The sequence below is a fragment of the Mustela nivalis genome (genome assembly GCF_964662115.1).
Source record: "Mustela nivalis genome assembly, chromosome: 6".
Lineage (NCBI taxonomy): Eukaryota > Metazoa > Chordata > Mammalia > Carnivora > Mustelidae > Mustela > Mustela nivalis.
Window position 1 is genome coordinate 48,647,466 of NC_139025.1, and position 23,834 is coordinate 48,671,299.

The following is a 23,834-nucleotide window of genomic DNA, read 5'->3' on the forward strand; positions in this document are numbered from 1 at the left end:
CAGGATCAGTGGGTTCTGCTTGAGCTGGAGACTAAATGCTGAATCCTCAGCAAAAATTAAAGAAGCCCAGTTAGTGAGCATTATTTCCAGAGCCAGGCAATATCAATAGTTCATTCTGCTACCCTGAGAACACCTTCCATTTCAGACTCAAGTCTGGGGGCGGTCTCTGTCATTTGAGTTGACTTGAATAAAATAAGTTGTGCTTCCATGTTATGAGTCCTACGGCTCTGTCCCTTGGACCAGGGCCACCCTACTGAAGACCCATTTTCCAGCCTGAATACATTCAGGAGACCTATCTCTCCAGGGCTGCCATGTCTCTTTTGACCAAGCTCCTCCCGGGGACGTAACACTCACCTTCTTTCGCTTCTCTCCTCTCCTCCTCCCTCACCCTCTTTGGTCTTAACAGGACCTTGAATGATTCTAGATTGGGGAGTTCAGAACATTCTTACAATCAGAATCTAAGATGTAGATGGGATCTTGGAGGCTTTCTAGTTCAACCTTAAACCTCTCCCCCGATCAGAAATCTTCAAAGGTCTGGCTTCTGAGAGACACTTTCGATAGGAACAACACTACGGCACTAAGCCACTCCTTCTCTTTGGATGACTGACTGCAGAATTCATATTCATACTGACCTTCTTACACTGAAATTCTCTTTGAAATCTACTCACATGGATTTATTTTTGCCTTCTGAGGCCACCTAGACTATTGCTCCTCCTTCTTCATAGCAACCTTTCAGGTGTTTGAAGAAAACTGCTGCGAGATAGGGCAACGTTCTACCCAAAGCATACAGTTTGGATCTGGGGTGGGTCCCTGATCTGCCACTATCCATTGTGGGTAATTTTGAGAGCGTCCCACTGCCTCATTTGCAGGTAGTAACCACTCCTCACTGTCTACAGTGGTGTGTTGTCTGCTCCCAAGTGTTCTTCCTCTCCCCTCTGTTTGCAGTAATCTCAAGTTGGTCGCTTGAAATGAGCCGGGGTGGGAGTATTGACACCAAGGAAAATAAGTGACAAATGCCCTAAAGCAGAACTTTTTAATGATTTTTTTTGTCTTACCTGAATACTACTTTCCATAATCAACATAGTTGTAATGATCACATAAGAGTGCAAGAAAACGTCCTTTGTAAACCATAAAGACTACAGAAAAACTAGATATTAGTTCTTTCGAAAGCCTGCTATGAAATCGCCCCCAGTGAATCACACTCCTGAATTCACACTTTAATGTGGTCCCTTTTCACATTATATTTGGACAGGTCTTATGGCTTGCTGGGTCCAATAGAATGTGACAAAAATTCTAGTCTCAAACCTCAAAAACCTTGTAACCTACCCTTTCACTGTCTTACTTCCTGAGATGCCGTGAAGCCTGGGCTAGCCTCCTTGAGGATGAGAGCCAGGTGGAGAAGCAGGTTGACAGGGCCCAACAAGCAGAGAGGCATAGCCAGTCCACAGCCCTTCCAGTCACCCCAGCCACCGTGACAGACCTGCCAGGGAAGCAATCATGGCTCCTCCAGTCCCAGTCAACCCGCTTGCTGGCTGCAAACGTGTTACTGAGCCCAACCCACCCCACTGCACCACGTGGGGCAGAGAAAATCTCTCCAGCCCAGACTGCAGAATCCTGAGCAAATGAATGGTTATTGTTGGTTTAAGCCACTTAGTTTTAGGTGTGGTTTGTATACAGCAATAGATGGCTTATTAAAGTAATTCTCATTTCAGGCTCCTCCATGTCTTCTCTGGTCCAAGCTAAACTCTCCCAGATCCTGGACGGCATCCTGGTCTTTCTCTGGCTGGGCTCCATTTGTCAGTCATAGGGTGGACACAGTGCTTACCCCTGGTCCTCGGACCAGGCACGCTGAGGGACGTCTGCTCTCTGCGTTCTGGATCCTTGATAATCATTGCAGTCAGAGGGTAAGCCAGAAGTTTTGGCACTCACAGCTCACTCTGAGCTCATTTGAAGCCTTTGCAGTCAACTCCAACCCTCAGGCTGTGAAACTAAGCTCTCTGATGCTGACCTCTTTAAAAAAAAAAAAAAAAAATCTAAGTACAAGAGTTTATAGTCCTTACCATTGAACTTATTTTTTTCACTTTCAACTTATTTCAGCCTTTTGAACTCTGGATTCCAATTTGATTTTAATTTTTGCAAAAAAATACATTTCCTTATATACCTATACCCAAACCACTTATGTCTAGACCCAGGCCCATCCAAATACACAAAATACACATGAGCCACAGCAAGAGGCAGAAACTCCTTTTGGAGTAAATAGCAGCTGGGGTGTCTCCCTAACAGTCACTGCCCATGATGGTGAGCCTTCTGCCCTCCCTCCCAGTCTCCTCTCACCATCACTTCCTGTTTCAGAACCACAGCTCTGAGTTAACCAAGTGGGGTTTATTTTTTTCAGACAAGAAGCTCAGAAGTAGGGAGTCTATGACCAGAGAAGAGGTCCCATGATGCCACTGGAGATCAGGCTTCTTGCGTTTCTAGTCATCCAGTCTCACTGGATGGTTTCAAAATGGCTGCTTCACCCCTAAGTGTTGCATATGGGGACCAGGCCGGGGTGGGACAAGAAGGGAGCAGGGAAAAACGCAAGACACGTGCCAGAGAGCTTGCTCCCTTTGATTAAGGAAACAACTGCTCTCCTGGAGACCCTGCCCAGGAGACCTCCGGTTACCGTCATTGGCCAGAACTGGGTCACGTGGTCGCTCCAGCTATTAGGAAATCTGGGAGGGTGAATATTTGTAACTGGACACAAGGCCACCCTGAAAAAAATAACTAAGGTTCTGCAGATAAGAAAGAAATGGAAAATGAATAATGAGAGGGTTTATATAATAAGAGTTTGCCACACTCACCCACGTACACTACACGTTGTCATCTTCGTATACCAGAGATATGCCAAGCTTAGTGAAAAAAGGTTGCAGAAAATGAGATGTGGTAGTTTGCAAAAAAAAAAAAAAAAATTCCTCCCATTCCTGTCCAAGCACCTCTTTTCGATGTGACTGACGTTCCTCCCATCAAGAGTCTATTTCTCCACACCTTGGCTTTGAATCTGAGCCGCTCTTGTGACTTGCTTTGGCCAGTAGGTTGTGGCGAAAGTGATATTATGGGATTTCCTACCTCTTACCTCTAGAGAACGTTCAGCTTCTAATCCTGTCCTCTTAGAACTCAGTGCTACATATGAAGTCTCCAGGTAGCTCTCCTAGGAGAGAAGCGGCCCTACAGGGAACCAGCACCAACTACCGGAAGTGTGAGTGAGCCATCTTAGCCTGTACAGACCCCCTCGTGCCTCCAGATGATCAACTGCAGAGGTCACCCCTGGAGACCCCCTGCTGAGCTCAGCCCAAATGATGGACCAGCAGACTCAGGAGCAAATAAAATTGTTTTAAGATCCTGAGTTTGGGGGTAGACGATGAAAGAGGTCATTCATTTGGGGAGTGCAAGTAGAGTGGATGTTTGTGGTGGTGTTGGATTCTTGAACTGACCCAGATCTGGTTTTCAAACTTTGTTCGTAGGAGCCCTGCATGGAGGCCAAAGGAACTGCTCCCCAAGCCCTCATTTTATCCAGGACGGCTTGCCTTTATCTATTTTGCAGATCTTGATTCTGGGCAAGATTTTATTAAAGACTGAATAACCACTCAATTGGATCCTCTCGAAGTTTCCTTTAATTCCAAAATGTGGCCATCAGAGTTTTAACTATTTCAAAGTTGTGCCCCCTACCCGCTTCCTGTTCCTTTCCCTTCTTGTGTCATCTTATTTATTGCCACCACATGTCATCATGAGAGCTCCTGGTATTCCCTCAGACCCTCCCCATACCCTACTCCATATCCAGCACACGACTCTCCCTGCCCTTGTTGAGGCTTCTTACCTGGGGTGGGGGAAGGGAGTTTGTGTTTTATCCTGAGAAACCAAGGCTAAATTAGGAGGGAATGGCAGAATCTGCCCAATTCTCAGAGGGAGACTAGAAATGGCTGCAAGTGAGAGCAGAGAGTTCTAAATGACACTTGCCCACGAGAGGCAGGGTGAAAATTAGCCCTTTAATGGAAACCATTTTCCAGAGCCTTCTGTGTGCCATGAGCCGTGGCATCTTCTCTCTCCAAATCCTAACAACCTGGATAGGCCTTTGCTCCCACTTTACAGTTGGAAAAAACAGATTCAGGGGCACCTGGGAGGTTCAGTCGGTTAAGTGTCTGCCTTTGGCTCAGGTTATGATCTCAGGGTCTTGGGATCGAGTCCTGCATTAGGCTCCCTGCTCAGCGGGGAGTCTGCTTCTCCCTCTGCCTGCTGCTCTCCCTGCTCTGGCTTTGTCTCTCTCTCTCAAATCTTAAAAGAAACAGATTCGGAAAGTTTAGGTAAGTTGTGTGGGGTCTCTCAAAAAGGAGTTAGATGTTGAGAGCATGTGAATAGTGATTGAGTTTCCTTTTAAGCCTCTTTTGTGTGGTTGACATTAAGCTATTCTGTTTGTCTTTTATGGTTTGGTTGATTAAATCTTTTCTCCTCTCTCTCTTTTTTTTTTTTTTTTTTTAAAGAGTCCATGGGCCAGAATATCCTTCCCAGAGGACATCTAGACATCTAGACCTCTTTAGGGAGCAGGAAGCTAGACAGATGTTGTAGCCATGACTGTCGCGGGCTGCTCCTGAGATGGTCACACGTTCTCACTGCCTTCCTAGGCTTCTTTTGCTGGGGAACTGCTCCTCCCCCGGCAAATGTGGACCAGTGGGGCTGTCAGTCACAGTACCCACTCCCCATGCCCACCAGATATGAGCCCCTGTGGGTCTCCCATTCACTCTAACAGCTAGTGATTGTTGCTGTCCTCCACGTCACCTGTGAGGTCATACTCTGTTTCGGTCCAGTGTTGGCTCCCTGAGAGTTGGGCCATGCAAACCTGTACAACCATCACATGGGCGCATAAATATGGACTCTGGAGCCAGACTGCCAGGGTTCAAAGTCCACTTCTGCCAAGTGGTATCTCCATGGCCTTAGGAAGACCACTTATCTGTGGTCCCTTTGCGATGGAGAGAGTAATTGAACTAATCCATAGGCTTTGTTGAAAAATAAAGATTAAATAAGGTAATATTTGTGACCTACTGAAAACCGTGACAAGCTACTTACATATTGGATTGAAAAAGAAAACATCCTGCCGATCTAAGTCCTATGACCCAAGTGAAGCTGGCATCCTTTCCTGGGATTGATTTTCAGAAGTGGAGAAAGGAAGCTCTCTTTCTCTCTTTTGTGCTCTTTTTTTTTTTTTTTTTTTTTCTCCTATGGGGATTTCTAAATTGGGGCTTCTAATGGCCACAGTCCTCCCCACATGACCAAGGCATCTCTGCTGAAAGAGAATGAGGGCAACACGCAAAGACCAGCCGAGACCAGCAGATGGGAGAGCTGAGAGAGCACCTGGCAGATTGCATGGCCTTTTCTGTGAGTCCTGCACTCTCTCCCTCACCTCTGTAGCTGCCCAGATACTCCTCCAGCTGCAGGAGCTGGCCAACGCTTCTCTTCATTTTTGTCTAAGTCATTCGGTTTATTTTCTGTCCCTCGAGACTAGAACAGTCTTGGCTCTTCAGCTGCCTGGGATTGGGGCCCTCAAATTCAAATGCCAGTAGGAACCAGTAGGTCCAGTGCAGAAAATCCCTTCCGATGGCTAATTGTGTATAGAGAAGTCTGTTCCACTATTACACACACACACACACACACACACACACAAAACAGCAGTGCAAGGTCAACAGCACCTGGCCCGGTGTGAGGGCTGTCACGGAGAGTGGGGGGTGTGGAGAACTGTCAGACATGTACTCTGTCTACACAGTTTGTTCTGCCTTGAGAGTCCTGGTGAACCATATTTTCCAATTATTTGATCCTCCAAAAGAAGCCATAAATCTATAACGCTTCCAATCTGTAAATCCTGGATTGGATTGAATTTCTAACAATATCGTGTGAACTATTTGTAGATGAATGTGCCCCCAGGATTCCAGTTACTTCCCCTAGCTGGTCCCATGCCAGGGTTTCCCCCTGGGGTGGATGACCCGGGGAGTCTAGATAGAACCAGAGTCCTGGGACTCTGACAGAAGTCTTTCTGGATTCCCTTGCTCTAGCCACAAATCAGAGCTGGCCTCTATGCAAGGGATGTCCCCCCTCCCTCCCAGTGTCCCAAGCTTCTTTCTTAGGCTTCTTCCCTGCAGGCTAGATTTGCATTTGTGTTTGAGGGGGGAGGGGTGGAGTGCTGACAGAGGGGGCCTGCAGTCCCAACTGAACCCACAGCACTTGGATGTTGCAGTTTCGCTTGGGTTTCTAGGGCCTACCGTGGGAACATTAATGGCCACCCAGGCAAATAACAGAGTGGGAAGCTTTTCTGGAAGTCTCTGAGGGCAGAGCTGTGGTGGCAGCTGTCCAAGTCTATGCTTCTGTCTAGCTAAATTCCCAGTCCTTTTCTGAGGAAGGCTTGGTGCTTCAGAGGGCAAGGGGAACCAGCTACCTGCCTGGGGGAACAGCAAGTAGGGGTCTGGGGCTCTCCTTGGAAGGCTTTCATTCTGCTCTCTTCTGGAAAGTAGGAGAAGTCTCTTGTATGCTCTAGTTCTTAGTGCACATGGAAACAGTCTAGAGATTGGTCTCAGAAATACTCCAGGAGTTTTGGAGATCAGCATTGTTTCTATGTGAATGAAAAGAGATCTTCTGATCCCTTTCTGAATAAAATGAGATGAGCGACGAAGCAGAGAGGATTGGCAGTAAATGCTCCCTTTCTAATCTGGGGAGCAAGAAGAGGGAGTCCAGAGGGGCTGTCCTGGGGACAGCCTAGAGGTACTTCCCTTCAGGGCCCAGCAGCAGCTCTATCCCAGGCACACACATTTGGACTCAATTCACCAGAGAAAGGCCAAATATCTGGGACGGTCTTTTTATCAAGCTAAAGAGTTTCTGGGGTTCTAAAGGAAATTTGCAAATGCCAAGCCCAGAAGAGGGAGCTTAAGGCTTTGTCTGGAAGCCTCTTGAGATTTTGCCCTAATTTAGAATCCATGAGGACTGCCTGGGCTGCAGCGTGGTTTCCTGCTCCCTTTTCCCAGCTTGATTGTCTCAGTCCCCCATGGACAGCTTGACCTCTGCGGCTGCTCGAAGAACACTGCTGCACTGAACTGGAGTAAGACACACGGGAGACGAATGTATTCGTCATCTGTTCATTCAATAAGTGCTTCCATGCCCAGGTGCTGTCAGAGTGGTTTTCTGGTGGCGGTGGTGGGGCTCCTGGAGCGATGCCACTCCGCACAGCCCTGGATCTGTGGTCCTGTTTAACTGGGGCAGGACTGCTGAACGCTGGCAAGCTAGAAAACTGAAGACCAGCCCAGGGGATACAACATCTTGTTGCTGCTGAGGACCTGGCTTCACGTGGGATGCAGGCACGAGTCAGGAAAGTCAAACCCGTCTCCTGCCATGAGTTTAAGGCTTCTGATGAGCTGGCCAGCGATCTAGAATCTCCATTCCTTGACATCGGTAATTCGTGCAATATTCCTCTGTTCTTCGTCATGGTCCTCCTTCCCCAGGGGCTCAGCCTGCTTTCTCCTTGAACTTCACACCTTCTTCCCTCAGCACTGCCTTCTGCTCTCCCAGCTCTCCCTGCTTTTTGAGACTGTACCGACCCCCATTCCTGGTCCTTTTGTTTCTCCCCTTTAACTCCACCCAGCATGAGTGAGAGGACAGCCGGGTCACGGGAACAGTGCCCTGCAGCACGCTCAGTTCTATGCACCCATCTCCTGCCCCCCACACATACCAGGGAACCTCACTCTCAGATCCCTGCTTGCCAGCTTCAACTGAGTCCTCAGATCCTTTAAGATGACTGGTGACACATGGAAGGAGGGACCTGGATGGGGATGAAAAGATGAGAGGTGGAGTAGTGGGAGTGGGTGAGCTCAGCCATATATTGGGGTTGTGGGGGGTGGGGACTGTGGCCAGCAATGACCGTGCTACAGAAGGGTCAGACAGTGACCTCTGAGGAAAGGCTGTTGGATGAACCGTCAGGTCACTGATGACCCTGGGGGAGCTGAGAGCCTCGGAGCGCAGGTGGGAGATGAAGCTGTAGACACAAGAGGTTCCTGTAAGGGAATTGAGCTGGAAAGGGAGGGCAATCCTTAACAGTGGGAATGCAAGCGCAGCTGAGAGTGTTAGAGACCTACGTACCGGATGGTGTGAGCTTGGGAATGTCACTGAACAAACTGAAGCCTCTATTTCCTCCTCTCTAAATGGAGGAGGCATCACCTGCTTCTTTGGATGAGTCAATGGCATGGAAATCTCTGTGCCCCTGATGCATAATACGTACCCAAATCCCTATCTTCCTCATAGTGGCAGGCTGGTGGGAAGAAGCCAGTGGAGAAGGGAAAATTAAAGATTCTGGAAGGGTGGTAATTGGTGGGGTGGGTCCTAGAGGTGGGAGACAGGAGAGGATGAAGGGAACCTCCTAAGGGAGGGGGGACTATTCTTCTGAGGCAGGAGGAAATGAAAGGATGCAGGAAGTTGCAAACCCTATATGTTGAGGCGAAGGCAGAAGTCCCAGAGGTCCGCGTCAGAAAGGGTCTACTGTGATCTGAGAATGATGTCGCCCTTCTCAACCTTCAGTTCTCCGGGCTCCTTCTGCCATCAGACCAATTAAGTATTTGAAGAAAGTTATGTCCATAAATTGTTTTTATAGACTGAATGTCAGTGGCTTCTCATGTGGTGTGGTTTCTACACTCCCATCCTCCTAAGGGATCCTGCCAGGATGTTGAAGTTGGACCCAGAGCTAAGCCTCAACATTTCAGATACGGCCTGCCCCCGGACAAGCCCAGGGGGTTCCCACCTCCCTCTCTAGACACTTGTGACTCTGCCAACACAGGCAAAAGTTGTTTGGGTTTCCAGCTGCGAATTCAGCTCTTGGTTCACTCTGACCTTGTAGTCAACGGAAGCCTTTACGTCAATTTCACATACAAGACCGTCAAGGAGGGCTTCCCTCTTGTTCCTTTTTAAAATCTTTTTTCTTTTAATCACAAAGTACAAAACTCTTTTATTCCTTTAAGTTTTATCTTCATTGTGACCCATCCTTCTAGACTTTCAGATTCAGTTCCCCTGCCTCAGAGGAGGAAGTTACATTTCAGACCTGTCAGGTGACAGCGCCATCCACACAAAGAGTCTTTGTTGCTTCCAGCCAGACGTCTCTGACTACCCTGGGAACAGCCCATGGCTGCGCAGAGAACCTCCCGGGTTTGAATGCCTGCAAGAACGTGCAGGGAAGGTGGGTGCTACCCTGGGCCAGAGATGTATAGGACTTCTTTGGAGAAGCAGGCCCCACCCTGAGAATTGGAGACACGACTTTCAGAAAAGGTTCTGAGCAACATCTACTGTCAAGTCCAAAATCACTGCTGGGAAATGAAACTAAGGGCACAGAAGGTTGATGAAGATGCGGACCCTTCCTGATAGCAAATGAGGGTAAGATTTCCAGATGGCACTGGTTGGTACTCAATATACATTGAATGAATAGAAAATGGAAGAGTCACCGAATGAATGTAACACAAAGGTGGGTGATTTTGAAGCCCCCAATGATCTAAGCCATCGTAAACTTGGTGCAGTGGGGAGGACAGTGGCCCCTGGGGTAGGGATAGCAGCTGCCCAAGGCACAGGGTGTTCAGAGATCACAGCTGCCCTCAAATTTTTGATCTCCCAGGTCTTCTGCTGTCTTGTTTTACTCTCCCCTGGGTATTTAACCCTGCCCTCTGTCCCTTCCTCCGTTGTTTTTCCTGGGAGGAGCTCGTGTAAAGATGAATTCAAAACCAAACAGCCAGTTTGAAAAGACAGCCCTTTTACTCCCCAGAAGTCCCAAGGAAGATTTAATTAAAACCAGTTCTCGGGAAACTCCATGTGATTCCAATATCACTGCTCCCATCAGCACAGTGGGCAAGGGAGAGGGGGAGCTGGGAAGAAACAAATGTGGTAGCTTTCACCTTGGAGAGGGTAAACTGAGGCAGAAGCTCAGTTAGGATGTGGGAGGTGATGGGAACAAATAGAAGGCTGCTGCTTCCAAGGCCAGTGTTCTGCCTGTGATTCTTCAATCCCCAGCCCAGGTGACCTACCCTGACTCCTTACCATCTCCTCCAGGAGCAGACATGGGAATTCAGAAACCAGCCTCTTCAAAGACAGAAGGACGAGCACAGGAAACAGAACCTCCAGCCTTGCTGGATCATTTTTTGCTTTGTTTTGATAATTGACATGAAATAAACAGCGTTTTGACTTGTAAACTCCTTGGGGGCAAGGATGGTGACTTTTTCATCTCTGTGACCCTCCACTGCACTTAGATCAATCCCTTATACATAGATGTGTAATAAATATTTCATAAAATAAGTGATAATAAGTGCTTTTTCTCCCCCAGAATACTCAGGCCTATATTCCACTGATATTTACCGACATTCTAAGAGCTCTGCAAATATTAAGCGGTGAGTGGGGAGGCTGGAGTCCTTCCCTGAAGACCGTTCGCTTCATGGTTGTGCATGGACTTGTGCATGTCCAATGGCCTGAAATGTGCATGGACTTGTGCATGTCCATTGTCTCTCGTTCTCGGGAGCTGTAAGAGGAGCTCTGGGATCAAACCACCTTGCATAGAATCCCACAGCTCACTTATTCATAAGTGGGCCCTTCCCATCAAATGGTAGCAAAATCTACCAAGAAATACACCCCACTTCTATTTTTTTTCCCTAAGAAAGCTGCTGCTTTCTGATCTCAGCTGAGACAGGGTCAAGTAGGGACAGGGCTCTTTGCCTGCTCTCCGGCTTCCTGGGGCTCTAATGCCATTGTTAGTCTGGCCAGCACTGATGAACTGAGATGGGATTGGAGGCCTCACTCCCTGAGGGCAGTGACCCCTGAATATCAAAGACTGGTAATGATGGGGAAGGTTTCCCCAGGTGGTCCTAGGTCATTCTCTTAGGGCCCCCAATTCTCCATTTTACCTTGCTTTTTAAAGAAAAAAAGCAGACCCTTCCAACATGGAGCTGGCATACAGATGAAAAGGTGCCTGCCTTCCCAGCCTCCCTTGCTGGTTCCATCTTTATGCCTGTGCAGTGGTGGAAGTGGAAGTGGTGTGGGGGATGGGAGGGGGAGGGACAGTGGGGAAGGGAGGAGCAGAATGCAGATGCCCCTGCTGGGGATGGGGAGAAGGTGAGAGGGAGATACTGGGTTTGGACAACTTCATGAAGCCTGTGTCCAGATTTCATTCACACAAGAAAGAGACAGATTTCTGTCTTGTTGAAACCATTTAGGGCTGGATGGTGCAGCTGTCAAAAGCAGACTCTCGGGGCGCCTGGGTGGCTCAGTGGGTTAAAGCCTCTGCCTTCGGCTCAGGTCATGATCCCAGGGTCCTGGGATGGAGCCCCACATCAGGCTCTCTGCTCAGCGGGGAGCCCGCTTCCTCCTCTTTCTCTGCCTGCCTCTCTGCCTCCTTACGATCTCTGTCTGTCAAATAAATAAATCTTTAAAAAAAAAAAAAAAAAGCAGACTCTCCTTCTCTGGCACCTGGCTAGGCCATGGGGCTGCTTGTCCCACCGATGGTCTGAAGGATTCTGTAAGTGGAACACTTGCCCCAAGAATTGCTTTCCAAGTCGTGGACGGGGGATCCAGGTCACGAGGCTGGTGGAGATCTGCTTGGACTGGGCATGGGGGTTCAGAATAGGTTCAGAATAGTTTCCGGAGGGATTCTCAAGAAAAGGATCCCTGGGGAGAAAACCTCGCTCTGGTCTACAGATACCTGCAGGGCCAGAGCACGTCTCTCCGCCTCCTTTCCAAGGGTGTTCCCAGAAGCACAGTAGAGACTGGTAAGAAGGAGGGAGGGGAATGGTTTCAATAAGTAACAAGAAAACAGGAAGGCAGCATTTTCCAGACTCCAGCATCTCCACCCAGCTTCCCTGTCACTCTTCCCCCTGCCTCTCTTTTCTCTTTTACCTGGAGAAACACATCTTTGTTGGCTAGAAACCAGTATACACTTTGGCCAGCTAGCAGTCAAGTCTTTTTTTGAAATTGAAGGCAATATAAATTCCGAATCAATGGACTTGAGGAAAAATGACTTATCAGTTCATAGAGCTGGGGCTGAAGAAGTCCAGGGGCCTACACAGAATCAGTGGGTTTCTTTCTGGGCTCTCTCCACCCAAACAACAGCAAGATGGCCACGAGCAGCCTTAGGACCCCTCGTTTAGGCTCAGCAAGCCCTGCCGAAACCCAGAACCGCCTTCCCAAGAGTCTCAGCAAAAATCTTGAAACTGACTCCTCTTTGAGGGACGTAAGCCTGAGTCTGTCTCTGAATGCACTGCTGATGGGCAGGTGGATGGATGGGACCTGGCAAGGACCAGATCATGTGTCAGTCCTGAGCCAGCGGGAGCGGGGGCGGGCCTTATCAGGGCCTCCTGCACAGTGAGCAGGCGAAGGCCAGCACCCCGAGAAAAATCGGGACCGTGCAGAGCAACCAAAACAAAGCATTTAAATCTGTTACATCCAGGGGCACGTGGCTTTCATAAATCCTGCCCAGGAGGCAAGCCTGGCTTACTAATTTCGGTGTTCTTCATTAGACAAACACATGGGAGAGACCCAGGAAGGGAAACTACAAGGGGAAGGGAAAGATGGAGGCTGTACAGATAGGAATTCTTGTTCTCCAAGCTAAAAGCAAGAAGGGGTAAGAAAGAGAAGTACTAAGGGAGTGGCCATTAGCTGAACCGTGGCATGGAACCTCGGCACTAACTGTGTAGAGGCATGTCTTCTGAAATTGTAATTCACTTATTTGAAATCACGACTCAATCTCTCCAGACACAAGAGCTGGATGCAGAGAGCTGGGAGAAGGGGAACTAGGAGCCTGCACTGGGTGGGCTCAAGGGGAACCCCAGCTCCCTGCAGATCCAGCCCAGTAAGCTGTGCAGTAGATCTCACGGCACTCAGTGGGGTGAGAGTATGCTTTCAATGCCCCCCCCCCAAAAAAAAAGGACAAGAAGCCTCAAGGAAACGCCTTGATGACTGACTGGACTCAAGGAAGATCCCAGACCTCACAGCTGGGAGTGTCCTGTCTGTGTCTGCAAGTTGCCCCAGCTCACATTTACAGATATGAGAACCAGAAAGGCCATATCTGTCCCCTTCCTTGCAATGATTCCCAGAGATCCAACTAGTGAGCTCATGGGCTCATTGCATGCCCCCCATTCCCAGTCACTGTCACCCTAAAGAGCAGGCATTTGTGAGTATACTGCGGAGGAGGAAGCTGAAACACTGACCTGCAGTGTGGGGTCTCTTCATCACCAGGACCACCCTTCCCCCAATAAAAATGCCCAAATATGCCGTCACATCCCCGGCACTGTGTTGTTCCTTGCAGAAGAGTGGGAAACGGCCAGAGCAGCAGCACCAAGGTCCCTGCAAAATTCTGCAGCCCTGAGAGCAGGTCCTATGGCCTCCGCTGTCTGCCTAGGGCCAGGGCAAGCCTTGGGTGCCCACTCCCGGAAAGAGCACCTCTTTTTCCCTTCCCTGTGCCACCGTGGGTGCCTGGATCCCTGTGGTTCAAAACTGGATTGGGAATTGTTTTTTGCACTCTCGTGCTAAGAACTGAGGATCAGGACCTTGAGTTTATAGCACAACCTTTTCTTACACCATTCCCTAAAATTTGTAAAGATTACAGTCAGTTCCCAGAAAAATCATGACTGGGGACTTATCTGGTCCAACCTGGAGCAGACATGATGCTTTTCATGGAATAAACCAAAAATAATCCTCATTTTGAAAATTCAAGACCAGAAGTCTCTCCCCATTTAAACTTTACAGACTAATAGAATCTGGGCCGCAGGGTTAAACATAACAAATGACATACAGTAACAAATGTTAAAATAGTATAATGCAAAAGCATCAGAAGCAGCAGCAGAAATGTTCTGAGGCCTTGGTTTAATTAATCCAAGTTGAACATATGGCTTTGGTTACATGTGATTCCAGGCCAGAGGCACGAAAGCCAGCGTTCCTGCAAGAGCCAAAGGAAAAGTTGCCAATGCAGACCATGGTGCAAGGGGGTGCCCCTCCCCACCCCCACCTCGGGGGTGCATGGAGCACCCACCCTCTCTCTTCACTCCTGCACCAACCCCAGTCCCTTAACCCTGTCCTTGCAAGACTGTGATCATTTTCGAAGTGTGAGTGTTCTTACTCATTTTGGAGTCAATGATGTGCTTGTGGAGAGAATGAATGAATGCTCAAACCTAAATGAATGGTGGGAGGCAGAAGGGAAGGACAGCTTTAAGTAAGTAAACTTGCTCTTTCCTAGAAAATTCTTGACGTCCCTGGGCAGAGCTGGCTGAACACAATGTAATAAAGACTCTTGTGCTATTATTTAAGTTATTAGAAAAGATGAGAGGATGAATCAAGGTCTTTCAACTGGAAGGAACAGAGCCTGATTAGTTTCCCTCCAGCATTTTGGGGTTGATTTGAAGGCCACATGCAGATAAGAAGGTAAGGGCCCTTGACCAAAAGAAAAGGTCTAATGGCAACCCAGGACAAGCTCACTTCCTGGGAGGAACAGGAACAATAGAACCTATATGGAGCCTGACAGTGTCCTAGATGTAGGTCAGGAACCAAGAAGTCTTTCAAGATCAAACACTGCTTTCAAACACAGACACTTCAGCTCCTGGCCAGATGAGCACAGTCTCCATCCACCTTTGGCCTTCAGGCTCTGCCACTGCTCTTCTTGCTGCTTATTTAAGCTGATGCTTCAGGACCCCAAATGCCTGCCTTATCTGGTTCCTTTACCACCAAGGGTTCCCTCTAGGATCTCCTTGTCAAGTTTGCCAAGAGAGAGGATCTCATGAGTGTAGATGGGCAGAGGACCCACTGGCCCACCAATCAGTAAGTAGGCTGCTGCTTGGACCAGGTGCCCAGCCCAGTGAGGTGAGGTCCCAGGCATGGCTCTGGACATGGGCAGAGGTTTTCTGTGGGGCCTGAAAGCAGAGCAGGTGTCTTGCAGGCCATAGCCCTCAGCCTCTGATCACACAGACATGTCTGATTAAACTGAGGTGGGAGGGACCACATTACTTGGAGTACTGTGTTGCTTGTACACTCTTGACTATCCTAGTGTGTTTCTGACAATCACAGAGAGGTCTTTGACTCTGCCAAGGTGGTGAGCACACATCCCAGGTCCCCTTGATGTCATGCATCTCCTCCACTTGGGTCTGAAAATCAGCAATGGGTGTTGAGTATGAATTCCAACTGACAGTGGATTGGGGGGGATGATAGAGGAGGAGGAACATGAAGACTTGACAAGAGGTGATGATTAAGTGCCTATGATTTAATTACTCCATTAATGAGAGAATCTGCAGGGTAACAAAGCTGGTTTAAAATAGGAGAACAGAGATGTTGTGCACTGAAAGGGGTGCTGAAGGCTGCAAAGTTTGATACAGAACTGGTTCATGTCCTACAGGACAACAAAACTATAACCTTTGGGGTTATTTTTTTCTACCAGATAGAAATCATTTGCATCTCTACTGAACAGAAGAGTCATTTACATTTTAAATTTCTACACAGTGTCATCTAATTTTACAGAGTTATGCATGCCTGGACTCCAATTAATAGTAAATATTAAGTCAAAATTACCTTCCCCTGGAGAGCCAGAAGACCCCCAGGTAAGCTTAAGACATTGTTTTACTATGGAAAGGGCTATGTTTACCCTCCTCCCCTTCCACCAAGTTTTAAAAATTCTTCTTAACAGAGAAAAATCAACCACATTTTGCTTCAGTGTGTTAAAGAAGGGAAAACGATAGTAAATGTGGGCAGTCTAACGTCCAGGGAGTGGGGCAGGAAGGTTCTCTACCTGGGTTGGCTGCTCACCAGCAGCGAGACTTCACATCTGACCTCCCTGGACCTCAGTGTCCTCATCCATGAAATGGGGCTGCGGGACGGTCCATCGGGCACCACGTCAGCCTAAAAGTCATTTTCCAAATAAAAAATTGCACCTCTCCCCTCCTCCCCCCTTACCATACTAATCCTGAGAGAGAAAGAGGAAGGGGAAACAGCACAGAAGCCGTTCACGCGCAAACCTTCGGGGCTGGGAGAGGCGCGTTCTGACTGCTCCAGGAAACACCAACCTCACCGTGCGCAGCCGGCCGGCTTCAGCCCAGGGAGGGACGCGGGCTGACGGACCTCTGGGTCCACCTCTGGGTCGGCAGGCAGGGGGGGTCGATGGCCCGCGGGTCCCGCCCGGCCGGTGCCGGCTCCTCCCCGCAGGGACTCGGCGCGTCTGTCCCCCGCCCCCGCGACCACCCGCCGCCTCGCGGGCGCCCCGCCAGACTCTCGCTGGGCGACGGTGTCAGTGAGCCACCCCTGTTTTGGTAAACACACACTCTGCAGTTTCAGGCAACACTTGCCGGTTGCCATGGGCGTTTTCTCTTTTGACAGAAGCAGGGGCTCCGGAATCCCTTGATTTGGAGCTGTGGCTGTGGATGTGGGTGTCTCCGCTACTTTACCCCAGAAGGATGGGGGCCGGGCGGGAGGCTGTGCCGCCATTCTCACGGTCTTAGGTCTCCTGACCTTGGCTGAGCACCAGGTGTGTTCACCAGGCTTGAGCCAGGAGGCATCCTTTTCCAGGTGCGAGGACTTCCAGGTAGCTGAGCGCCTTGCTCCTCGCCCTCCAAGGGCACAATCCTGAACACAATCCTTTTGTCATCTCCAGAGTAGATGGAACCCTGGAGCCCTGGCTTCTGGGAGCCTCTGTCCGGGTCAACTCAGACCAGACTTCCTGAAGGCCCGGAAGGAACCATGCAGGCCTCCCAGCGAGAGGAAGCTAGGAATCTCGAGACCAAGGAGATAGCAAGGAGGTGTTTTGGACCTGCAGACAGTTTAGAGAAACTGCTGAGCACTTGTCCAACCCCTGCTTCTCGGTGGAGGAGGGGAGCGCTGAGGGCTTTGGGGGGCAGAATGATTCTTCTAGGCCTACTGAGGACAGGCTGGGCCCCAGTGCTGAGGTGGAGGGGGTGGGGGGTGGGGGGTGTCTTAGCTCCCCATGCAGCAAATGCCCATAGCACCTCCCCATCTTTGGGAAAGCTCCAAATGCCACCACCTATATCCAAATACTCCTGAGATCCAGGTGTCTCTTTAGGTTGAAGCCACTGCTGGATCTTTTCCTAAAATACATAACCAAAACTATGAACTAGTTCCTTGAGATGTAGCCGTTGGGATGTGAAGAGTTTCATAGTCAGTATTGTGCGGGGTTGGGGAAATGGTAGGTTAAAAAGCGGGAACAGAATTTCCTTATGATGGGACTTCTCAGAACCTTTTAATACAGAAATGAGTGGTCTGAATGATCAAAATTCCCCAATCTAACTGAAAATTGAATTCTTTCTCTTTGGGACTCACCTTGAGGGGCCCACCTTGGATAACTCTTGGCTACACTGTAACCCCCAGAACAGCCTGGGGTGATCTCTGCATCTTCTACCACGTGCAGCAGAGGGGTGAGCCCTCAGAAGGCCCTCATGTTTTTACTGAAGTGAACTCTGGCAAACCAGAGTGTGTGAAGCTAGCAGGAAGGAGGCCAGAGGACCCGGAAACCACAGTGAAGATGACCTCACAAAGAAACCAGTGTGGTGGGGCTCCTGGAGGGCTCACAGGGAAGCACCCTGCTTCTGAGGGGGAGCAGGCTGACAGGCGCCTTGGGCTTGCATGGTTTGGGGAAGTGAAAATAGCTCCGGTGGTTGGGAGAGAAGCATGTGTGGATGAAATTATTCAAATTCTAACAGATGGATTGGAGGTCTCCTTTCCTGCTGGCCTGGCAGCCTCTGTGTAGAAAGCCTTGCCTGGGAGATGGCTCCTGGCAGCTCTGGGGAGAGGCTGAAAATGTAAGCCCAGGCAGATAGAATGGCACGGTAAAACGACAGCCACCAGGTGCTCAGAAGGGAAGTTGGAAGCCAGAATGTTCCCGGAGCTGAGCTAGGACCATCCTGTTGTGCAAAAAACAGAGCGGTGTGTTCGGGTCTGAAGAATCAGGTTTCTCAGAATGGAAGCGTGACCTGTGCACACTGAGCTTCAGGCTTTGCTCCAAGGTCAGGGGGACAAAAACCTGCTTCTTCCCCTCCAGGAGGATGCCACCCAAACACACTCAGTCCTCCCAGAGCCAGGGCAAGGGGCCAGGGCCAAGGGGATCAGCCGCTTCCTGTGAGGAACTGGGTGAGCAGCCCGGTGGCTCTCAAGCTCCCTGCACCTCACCCACACCCTCCCTGGCTTGTAAATCAGGTTTTGCTCCCTAAGGGTGCTCCGCGCCAGTAAAACTTATCTCTGAGCAGTTAGTTATAAGCTGTCAGTTCTTAAAATTTTCCAGTTTAACTGGACTGGTGGGTGCCTGGGGGCCCTGTGTTCAAGATCCCAGCTGCAAAGGAAGAAAAGAAAAGGAAGGTGGTCCCCACTTCCCCAGGGCTGCTGGTTTCTGTGGGTCCTGCCTCAGCCTGCGGGACAACCCAGAGTGGTTCCTCCCCACCCCCAAGCCTGGCCAGCTTTTTTGCTCACGGGTCACAGTCCAGCTTATTAAACTTGGATGACAGTAAACCAATGACTAACTGGATAATTAAAGCCACAAGTCAGGAGGCCTGGGTGGATCCCTCCTCCAGAATCTCCAGTGGCCTGTTCCACAGGCAGACGCTGCTCGCAGCGCGTCCTCCCCACAACCAGGAAAGCTTCTGTGAATTTTAAAACCCTCCGAGCGACCTCCACCACTTCTTGCAATCACTTCTCCATTTATCCATTGCTTCATGCCCCCATGCCACCGTCCCTGTCCACCCCAAGGAAGGAGGAAATTGAACCCCACTCCCCCACACTGCTGCGTGGACAGGAACATGACAAAAGATTTCCAACTAAAACCAAGGTTACTCAGCAGAGCTTCCTGCCCGGCTGGGCTGACGTGCTAGAGGACACAGATCCCTCCCCCACCCAGTTCTTTCTATTCCATGCAGCTTCTCCGCTTCAGTCACTTGAGAGCCTCTCCCCACTTTCCTAGGAGGGTGGAGGACACCTTCAAAGCAGGCAAGCCCGCAGGGAGAGCACCCTGGGTTGCTTCAAAGACGGTCTCCTCCAAGTCTGAAGTTCTTAGTGAATGCCTTGCCTCCATTTCTGGAACATGAAGCCCTACTGAAGTTTCCAAGGTCCCCAAAAGCATTTCTGTGCTTCTCCTCTAATCTAGTGCCCATGGACCTCCCCTTGAGGGGGTGGGGGGCGCTTACCCCTAAGCGCTTACACTCTAGTGCCTCTGCATTACCCCCCACCCCACCCCCACCCCTGCAGCTCTGACTGTCCCTGCTCCCTCCTATCTCTCCACCAGTCTGTCCTTCATCCCTGTGCTCAGCAGCAGCCAGCTGCCACTAGGAGACACGGGTGAAGGAAAGGCTGCAAGTGGGGGGATGGAGTGGGCGATCTGATTTTTGTATGCTATTCCACAGTAGAGGTTTGTGGTTATTTTAATTAAAAATATATTAATGCTTCCTCCAAGTGTTTGAGGACTTTTGATTCTGAGAAAGTAGAGACCATGTACAGCCCATGGCTCTATGCTGCTTGCCCTGCCTTGGTAGGCTGTTTCTTACTCCTGCTTAGAAGGACCCTAATGGGAGTGGAAGAGTCATTTGGATTCGTACTTGTTAGCAAGAATGTCTTTCACAAAACTCTAAAACTTGTGAGGGCAGGGACTTTCTGACATTGAATTTCATGGTCTTGCAATAGTGCCTAGAAAATAATTAAGTGTTCTCAGGCAATTTGTGTTTGTTGCATTACTATCACTACCTAAAAGAAGAAATTAAAGTCACTCTCTGTTCTCGAGATGCTCTGTGTGTTTAGGCTTGTTAAAAAGAAGCAACAGGGAAAAAACAACAACAACAGAGGGGCCCCTCGGTGGCTCAGTTGGCTAAGCATCCGACTTGATTTGGGCTCAAGTCACAATCTCAGGGTTGTGAGATCGAGCCCTGGTTGGGCTCTGTGCTGAGCAGGGAGTCTGCTCCTCCCCCTGCTCCCCCCAAAATAGATAAGCAAATCTTTAAAAAAAAAAAAGGGGGGGGGGACGCAGACCCAAAATGGAGACACCTATGTTAAGCCCAGCCCCAAACTTAGCACCTAATCTTACTGCAGTTCCAGCCTTTCCCAGGAGTGCACTTTAAACCAGTCAATCTCCAATTTCCTGATCAGCACTAGTGAGGACCTCTGCCAAGACCCCTGCCCTCACCCCTAAGGGAAAGTGACCTTGCCTGAATCGATCCTTTCTTTTCTTTCACTAATAACTTCTTTGTCCTGCCCCTTTCCTGCCTATAAAACCCTTCCAGGTCGCACAACTCCTCAGAGCACCCCTGTATTTGTTACAGGGATGCTGCCTGATTGACGAATTGGTGACTAAAGCCGCTTAGATCTTTAAATTTCCTTAGATGAACTTTGGTTCTTTAACAGGCTGCTTGTGTGTTGACAAATTGCATGCATATCCTCTCCATCTCGAATCACCAGGAACTGATGCTACCAAAATTCGCGTCTCATCTGTCCTCTTATCTGTGTCTAGCAGATGAACGCAGAGCCAACCAGCAGACCTGCAGACTGATGAGGAAGGCATTGGGGCCCAAGAAATCTGACAGAGTTCCAAACCACATACAAAGTAAGAGAGATGGGCGTCCTGTGAAATAGGCCCCAAACCTCAGTCCTGCCCTGGATGTCATCGTCTGCCTCAGGCCTCCCTGAGGGGCCTTGAAGATGCTCAGCTGGGAGCCTCTGCTGGGGCTGGGTTTCCTGGCCAGCCTGGCCTGAGGGCGGTGGAGGAAGTGCTGTGGGGAGCTGAGTGAGGCAGAGGGCCATGAGCAGGGCCCACACCCACGGGGTGGGGGTGGGGGTGGGGGCGCACTGCTGGGAGCTGGCTGAGGACAAAGGAAGCTGAGGTGTGGACCTCCCCTGCTGCAGAGGGGGCTTTCTTGTCCCCCTGATCTCCCAAACGCTCTCCAACTAAATACCAACTGTGCCTAACTCTGAAGGCAGGCCCTCACCTGTGTGTGTGTGCCCTACCAGAGTTCTTTGCTCCCTGGGGAGAAACAGAAGCTACACACATCACTGTTCCTTTCAGGATTGAATTATTGCTGTTTAAAAAGTCAAAGGGAAAATGTAAGGTTGGTCCTTGTATTAACAGAGAACTTTTCAATAAGAACAGTGTGATTTCTCGCCAGTCGCTGGTGACCAGTTTTCCAGAAGGGACTGACACACTTGTGAGGCAGTTATTACATGTGATGACAACCACCAATTTAGTGAAGGTTCAATGGCTTGTTTATTTTTAAATATTGAAACCCTTCGGGTTATACATGGATCACTTACTTGAAATAATACCAAACAGTGGCCTTATGGTGACAGAATTCGACCACTTCCGGACAAGTCAGGAGCATTATATTTTATGTCACTCTTCTAGAGTATAAAAATTACTCTGAAGTAAACTCTAAGAAAATCTTCCCTGGTGTTCCTTGAGTTTGCTGATCCCAAGAAGGGAACAGGGACAGGATCCCCTGGGATACAATCTGAGCAATGAGGTAAAGTCCCTGTCCCCCAGGCCATCTGGTGCCAACAATCCAGGGCCCCAGGCCTCGAGGCTGCCTGTTGGTCATAATGAGCCATCTGTCTGCCTGGCCGGGAGAAGCCCATGGGAGCAGGTGTCTTGGGACATTCTGACATGACCCCTCACCTTTGCCAAGGAGCATGTTTGGTTTTATCCAGAACAGCTCAGCCTGGTGGTGAGAATGTACCCTCTTCATCCATCTTCATGTTGCCCCTGGATTGTTCGGGGACCTTCTGCCCATTTCCCTCCCCGTGCAGAAGCAGGGACGGGGTGGGGGGCGACAGCGGGGGTAGAGGGAAGATGTCTTTATCTTGTTGCACTTGCATGTGTCCTGACCAATCACAGGGCTTCTAGGGGATTTCTTTGTTTTTTAAATACATGTGCCATTTAAGTAAAAAGAGAGTCTAATATGCCATGTAGCTTTAGGAAGAGTCCTTTAGCTATTCCTTGTTTCCAAACAAAATGCTACCTCCAAGATTCCCCTATATAGAAATTCTAGAGCCATTGCTCAGCCTCTGTGACATGTTGTCATGAGTAAGTTGTTTTTGATAGAGCACCAAAGTACCCAAATGATTTACCTCTTAAAATAAGTTGATGGCTCAAGGTTGTCCATGTCATATGGTACTCCCCTGTGCCTTGGGTCTGTTTTCTGGCATGGGAACAGAGACCATGCTACAGCCTGCATACTGTCCAAGGAATGGGCTCTCTGTTATTGGGGTTTACTGGGAGCAAGGGCAGATGGAGGGGAAGGGGAGGTGGGGATGACAGCCCCAAAGCCCTGCAGTGGGGTGTTACACTGCCAAAGAGAAAGGGGATTTCTAGAACTTTAGAAAGCCAGGGTCTTCTTTCCCTCCAACAATGGAAATTGCCAAGTAGGAGTTGGATTTAGCTCTGAAGACTTAAGAAGCTCTGGGTGTGTGTGTGTGGGGGGGGGGTGCGTGGCTCAGCTCATTTGGGACCAGAGTCCCAAATGATCAGTCCCTGAAGCCAGGCTCTCTCCTCAGTCTCAACCTGAGGTTAAATGGTGGGATTGGCTTGGTCTGAGGAATTTTCTAAACTAAATGTCTCAACATTTTATAATTAGTAGAATTCAGGTAAAATGGAGAGCTTTGACTTTTTTCAAGAATCAGGAACAAGGGGAGGCCAGCCCCATTGGCCAAGATGCACCCTCCGCACCCCTCCCCCACCCCGCAAACACACCCGGGCAGCCCCCATCCTGCTTGGGTACCTCGGAGGCATGAGGGGCCACAGAGAAGCTCCCGCCATGGACCCCCCGCCTCCCCTATTCTCTCTGCCACCCAGAGGGTGTCTAGACACACATTTCCTGGATCAAATTCAGGCCCGAGAGCCATGATTTATTCTTGCCTCGGCCTCCACTCCTCCCACATCACCACACAGACACACAAAAACCTCCTGCCCATTTACTAAAGCCAAAGAATGTCAGGATTAATCCATAATTGAAACTTTTGAAAGAGCTAAAAGCAGCTTGCGGCTTAGCATTCCGCAGCTCCTCATTAAAAGAAGGATTTTTGTAACTCGAGGGCAGCTGGAGACACATGACTGATTTCAAAAGCTCACGTGAAGGATCCCAGCCTCAAGGATACAAGGCAGGCCTGCTGGGATGCTTGATGTCTTTCAGTCTCAGGACAGGTGTGTTGGGTGTTCGAGACTACAGCCCAATGGCGAGAAGGCCCCAGGCCCTGAGGAGCACGGCAAAGAATGGTCATGGTCAGGGAGAAAGCACTGCGGCCCCTGGCAAGCCTGAGTTGCAGGCTCCAACACCCAGCTGGCCCTGAAGCTGGAGCCCCAGCACACACGGCCCCTCCTCCTTGTATCACCCCCGCCAGACGTTCTGCCATGTTGGCTGTTCTCTGGGATTTCACACTGACTTTCTCATGGGAGTTCATAGATAAGGGCTGCCGTCTCTGGCCTGGACTGTGTGGAATTGTGTGGAATGTGCTCAAAGGGGCTTTGGAGTCAGACAACATTGGAGCTGGGACATTTCAGATAGCATCTGGCCAGGCTTCCCGATGGTGACTGTTCTAGAATCACCGAGAACACTTCAGAATACAGGCTGGCGGGCTTCAGATCGCCACCCACTGCCCCTCCCCTGACATGACCCTGTGAAGTCATGAGCTGTCAGGCTTGGGAAATACTGATGTCATCCAACCCCTTCCCTTCCGTTTCTGATGTAAGATCTGAGGTACAGTAACTTTTCCAAGGTCACACAGCTGGTTTGGGAGGACTGAGGGCGAGTACAGGTCTCCTGAATATGATCCATGGCTTTTTC

The 23,834-nt window shown here is 49.7% G+C and overlaps 1 protein-coding gene and 1 long non-coding RNA gene across 9 annotated transcripts in view; one reads left to right on the forward strand and one right to left on the reverse strand.

Moving 5' to 3' along the window:
• Nucleotides 1-1,019: 1,019 nt before the first annotated feature.
• Nucleotides 1,020-23,834, reverse strand: part of LOC309866997 (uncharacterized protein) — a 33,237-nt gene continuing 10,422 nt past the window's right edge. For 3 of the 8 annotated variants that reach the window (XR_014312915.1, XR_014312916.1, XR_014312918.1), the window contains 3 exons: nucleotides 16,032-16,635; nucleotides 15,806-15,915; nucleotides 13,832-13,969 (listed from right to left, as the gene is read on the reverse strand). Coding sequence is in view for 3 of the 8 variants with exons in the window: in XM_082735204.1 (XP_082591330.1) it covers nucleotides 15,867-15,915; nucleotides 16,085-16,497 (462 nt within the window). In the remaining 5 variants the exon portion in view is untranslated. Of the gene's footprint in view, nucleotides 2,011-3,731; nucleotides 7,835-13,831; nucleotides 13,970-15,805; nucleotides 15,916-16,031; nucleotides 16,636-23,834 lie in introns of those variants that run through there. The other 5 variants (XR_014312914.1, XM_082735204.1, XM_082735205.1 and 2 more) reach the window with 5 other exon arrangements.
• On the forward strand, nucleotides 7,383-10,238 carry LOC309866998. The gene is made up of 3 exons (XR_014312919.1): nucleotides 7,383-7,467; nucleotides 9,054-9,432; nucleotides 10,099-10,238. It is a non-coding gene; the product is annotated as an uncharacterized lncRNA (long non-coding RNA).